The sequence below is a fragment of the Penaeus chinensis genome, chromosome 43 (genome assembly GCF_019202785.1).
Source record: "Penaeus chinensis breed Huanghai No. 1 chromosome 43, ASM1920278v2, whole genome shotgun sequence".
NCBI lineage: Eukaryota > Metazoa > Arthropoda > Malacostraca > Decapoda > Penaeidae > Penaeus > Penaeus chinensis.
Window position 1 is genome coordinate 10,140,578 of NC_061861.1, and position 5,097 is coordinate 10,145,674.

General features: G+C 35.7%; 1 protein-coding gene across 2 annotated transcripts in view; it reads right to left on the reverse strand.

Moving 5' to 3' along the window:
- Positions 1 to 2,267: 2,267 nt before the first annotated feature.
- Positions 2,268 to 5,097, reverse strand: part of LOC125048239 (histone-lysine N-methyltransferase EHMT2-like) — a 77,095-nt gene continuing 74,265 nt past the window's right edge. For both annotated transcript variants that reach the window (XR_007116802.1, XM_047646832.1), the window contains one exon: positions 2,268 to 4,394. Coding sequence is in view for 1 of the 2 variants with exons in the window: in XM_047646832.1 (XP_047502788.1) it covers positions 4,389 to 4,394 (6 nt within the window). In the remaining variant the exon portion in view is untranslated. The remainder of the gene's footprint in view (positions 4,395 to 5,097) is intronic.

The window sequence follows — 5,097 nt, forward strand, 5'->3', positions numbered from 1 at the left end:
CTCCTGAAAGGTCAGTAACACAAATTGTGACTGAAAATACAGCTGTTTTTCATATGTTTCATTTTTAAACAATCAACACTGTTCAAATGGAAAAGAAAAAATATATAAACAGCAAAAATAAATAAGGAAAATAAAAATAGTAATAACAATAACAAATACCTAGTACTTGTATATAAAAATTCTGTCTGAAATTTTGGCAGAACACCCTACTATACACAAAATGGGTTTAATAAAATATGAGATAGTACATTTGTAATCCTCCTGGATTTCATCTTCATGTCAGAAGAAGGTAAGGGGAGCAAGGAATATTAGAGAGTCAGAAAGGTTATATGGCAAAGGAGGTAAAGGTAACGCGGTACAAAGAGACACAGAAGCATATGCAGAATAGGGCAGGCTGTGGGGTTGGGTGTTTTGTGATAATGGTGGCTGGCATATGGCAAATTCTGATGAACAGACCACATTAATCCCCTTGATAACAGGTCACATACTGAGAGGTCATTACAAACTGCTCGATCTGTGGATTGCGGCTGTACGCTGCTGTTATGCGCCAATGCGCTACGAGCCGGGGGTTCAGCTTGATGTACCAAACTCCTGCGCTCAAAGTCGGCGTGTTGCCATTTATCTCCAGAGCGTAGAGTTTTAAAAAAAAGGGGATAGGGGAAATGCCATAAAAAAAACTTTCCTTCCACTGATATCCAAGCTCAGAGTGGTGGAATCATGTCTTCTGAAAAAAAATTCAATTTCTGGTGGCCATCCTCCTCACTTCTCCACAGTCTTAGACTGATACCATAAACCAGTCACCCTTTCCACAGCCCATCCACGCCAAGCATAGACCTTAGCTGTTCTGCCTATGCCTCTGTGTCCCTTCTTGCACTCTGATCCTTCTCCCTTGCCCTCAAATATTTCTTCCTCTCTTCCTCCTTCTGACCTAAAGATGACTGTCACTAAGATTTGGAAATTGTTGTCTCATCTTTCAGTAAACTTGTGAATGTATAGTGTTTTCTTCAGCTACTATATCAACACAATATAGTGTTTTGTCATTTATTTGCAGCTTTCTTTGGGGCTGGCTAAGTACAGCTATTAACAATCATTCAATTGTTATTAATCACATGTAGAAAAGAAGGCACCTTTGTTTATTTTCTTCTACAAGACATAAGGAAAGAAAGAAAAGAGAAATCCAGTTTTGTCACAAACTCCTTTACATGGGCTAGGATGGCAGATTTTTCCAAGGGCTTTCACTTAGTAGACAGAAACATTACCTCAAGCCAATGTTCTTTCTAACTATGGGCATGTTTGGACTCTTGATGCCTAGTTATGAATGTTACCATTATATCACAGTAGCCCCTAAGAATTATATATATATATATATATATATATATATATATATATATATATAGATAGATAGATAAAGTGAGTGAGTGTGTGAGTGAGTGAGTGAGTGAGTGAGAGAGTGAGTGAGTGAGTGTGTGTGTAGATGTATGTGTGTGTAAATGTGTGTAAATGTGTGTAAATGTGTGTGTAAATGTGTGTAAATGTGTGTAAATGTGTGTGTGTGTGTGTGTGTGTGTGTGTGTGTGTGTGTGTGTGTGTGTGTGTGTGTGTGTGTGTGTGTGTGTGTAATGTGTGTGTGTGTGTGTGTGTGTGTGTGTGTGTGTGTGTGTGTGTGTGTGTGTGTGTGTGTGTGTGTGTGTGTGTGTGTGTGTGTGTGTGTGTGTGTGTGTGTGTGTGTGTGTGTGTGTGTGTGTGTGTGTGTGTGTGTGTGTAATGTGTGTGTGTAATGTGTGTGTGTAATGTGTGTGTGTAAATGTGTGTGTGTAAATGTGTGTGTGTAAATGTGTGTGTGTGTGTGTATGTGTGTAAATGTGTGTAAATGTGTGTGTGTGTGTGTGTAAATGTGTGTGTAAATGTGTGAGTGTGTAAATGTGTGTGTGTGTGTGTAAATGTGTGTGTGTGTGTGTAAATGTGTGTGTGTGTGTGTGTGTGTGTGTGTGTGTGTGTGTGTGTGTGTGTGTGTGTGTGTGTGTGTGTGTGTGTGTAAATGTGTGTGTGTGTGTGTGTAAATGTGTGTGTGTGTGTGTGTGTGTGTGTGTGTGTGTAAATGTGTGTGTGTGTGTGTAAATGTGTGTGTGTGTGTGTAAATGTGTGTGTGTATGTGTGTAAATGTGTGTGTATGTGTGTATGTGTGTAAATGTGTGTGTGTGTGTGTGTGTAAATGTGTGTGTGTGTGTGTGTGTAAATGTGTGTGTGTGTGTGTGTGTGTAAATGTGTGTGTGTGTGTGTGTGTGTGTGTAAATGTGTGTGTGTGTAAGTGCATGTGTGTGTAAATGAGTATGTGTATGTGCATGTGTATGTAAATATATATGCTCTGCTTTTGTTTTATCAATTTTGTCTACATATACACTACCCATCAGTGTCCATGGAACATTCTCATGGTGTGAAATGACACCCAATCTGTCTCTTCAGTGAAAAAGAGGGAGAAAAAAAAAGTTACCTACACCCTCACACAAAGTGGAACTGTAGCAGTGTGTTAATGTGACTGACTGATACATGAGTGACATGTTTGGACCTCCATCTTTTTTTCAAGTTCATACTATGTTCCCCTCTTCTAAATCCTAAGTGATATCAAAACTATTTACATCACAATAATACATAAGAGAAAATAATTCTGCCATTGGGAAGCAAACAACTGTAATTTTCCCACAATGTGGCATTTCAAGGACAATAGTATATACAGAAGCATACTGCAGTCCTTGAGACAGAAAGTAGATGCTTGTTCCACACTCACAGCAAAACAAAGGAAGAAATCCCTTACTTCCTGTTGTCCTTGAACTGCTGCACTGTGCAAGGGTAAACAGCAATTTGCTTTCTCTCCCTCTTACTGTTTTATGCAATATTCAAAGTTTCAAAGTCACTGGGAGTGCTGGGAGGGGAAGCAATTCTCTGTCAGTTATTTCTGCTGAGATATCAATAGAATACCATTTCATACTATGAAAATATCCCTAGACACACTGTCTTGCGGGTGGTGTAGATAGCTTCTGAAACACTTAGTCACCAGGGAGTTAAGGACTTGGTCTATGTGCCTTTCCCTGTTTATCCCATTTCATTTCTTTTTTACTAGTATCATTATTAACAGTATAAGGATAAAAATAATAACAACATTAATAATGGTGGTAATAATAATAGGAGGGGAAAAAAGGAATAGGGTAACAAGTGAGATAAGGTAGGCCAAGTAAGTGACTCTTTGGTGACAGCATTTGTGGAGCAATTTACATAAAACAAAAGCAATAAAACCATGGTGGATAGTACATGTACCTGGCTCCAAGGTTTGCTATCTCTCCTAATAGATATTAGTGCCCTTACTACCTGTATCAAATGGAAGTATTAATAACCTTATGAAAAAAGGCTGTTGGAGCTACTCTGTAAACAAATAGCTAGAAAAACATGCAGTTGCCAAAGCAAGTGGCAAAACAGCCACAAATGGAGGTAACAGAAAAGTATAGTAAGTGATCAGTGACAAAGAGACACTGAAATTAAAATACTTCAGTGACAGACTTTAGGTAATTACCAATCCCTATTTGGACATTACATTTTACTACTGATACAGCCTACACAGGTTTTTAAAAGCTTATCAGAAAAAAAAGAAAAAAGTGTCTTATGAAAGTCTCCTTTTGTGAAAAGCTGGGTTATGCTGACTTCATTTTTTTTGTTATCTACACCCAACCCAGTTTAAACAATGTCTAAATTGTACTTATAAGAGATGTATGTCTAATCCATGACCAAACACAGGCACACCACTACTTGTCACTTGGTCCAGACCAGTTACCATTTTACTGTGCTGCAGTCAATGTCCTTAAAAAAATAAATAAATAAATAAAAAATACAAAGCAGTTTGTACTTTAGTAATCTTTGTATACCCACATACTGTATGTATCACCAGAGGCCACTTGACTTTTTCACTAAACTGTTCATCTTTCTATCATTTATTAAAAAGGCTTAATCACAGAAAAAGGTGGCAAGCACTAGTTTCAATAGCAATCTGTCACACATTTCCTTCATTTTCTTGAGATTTATACATGCCTCACTTATCTTAAATAACTGATTTGGAATACATTGGAAATTAATTCTGTATCACTTAAACTTCTTACTAAATAGGTTTTTAACTGTCCTCACAGGTACATAAATACCATACGCCATGTAGTGTGTCTGCCTCTAAAACAGGTACAGCAAGTTCTTCTCTTTAGCATTATGACGTCTCCTGCAACTCCCTGATTCTCCGGTTGTAGTTCTCAAGGGTGGTGTGGATAGTCTCACTGGAATACTTGCACTTCACCAAACCACATGTACAGGTGAAATGTTTGTACTTGATTATCCAGAATTTTTCGCCATAGTCAAACCTGTAAATATTTCAGGCTCATTAGAATTATGGGTCAATTCATAGGAAAGTTTATATTCATTTCATGAAATGTGACTAAAAAATTCACACACAAATAATAACAATACTGATCATTACAATGACAATGACAATAGTTAAAAAAAAAAAAAAAAAAAAAAAAAAAAAAAAAAAAAAAAAAAAAAAAAAAAAAAATTCTAGAAGTCCTGTCTGCAGGAGACTGTTCTAACATGGTCTCTGCCAATTGTAAAAGAAATTGTGTCAAAATATATATAAGTCTACAAACTTCTTTTTTGTACTGACTGCTTATTTGTGTATTTGAAAATATATATAACAATTGGCACAAGCCTCAATAGGCTCAGACTCTTTCATTCTTTATCAAATGGCAGTGTGTGGCTTGATTTTCCTTTAACAAGTTGATGCCAGTAGTGCATATATAAATATATAAATATATATATATATATATATATATATATATATATATATATATATATATGCATTGTTTGCTGAATTTTTATTTTTTTTACTTTTGTTTATATAAATAGCTCCACATGTGCTTAGTCACAAATGAATCAATTACAAAACTAATCTGATAATACTAATAATACTAATACTAATAATTATAATAATTATAATAATAATAATAATAATAATAATAATAATAATAAATATAAACAAAATACTTAATAATTGACTCCTTAAAGAAT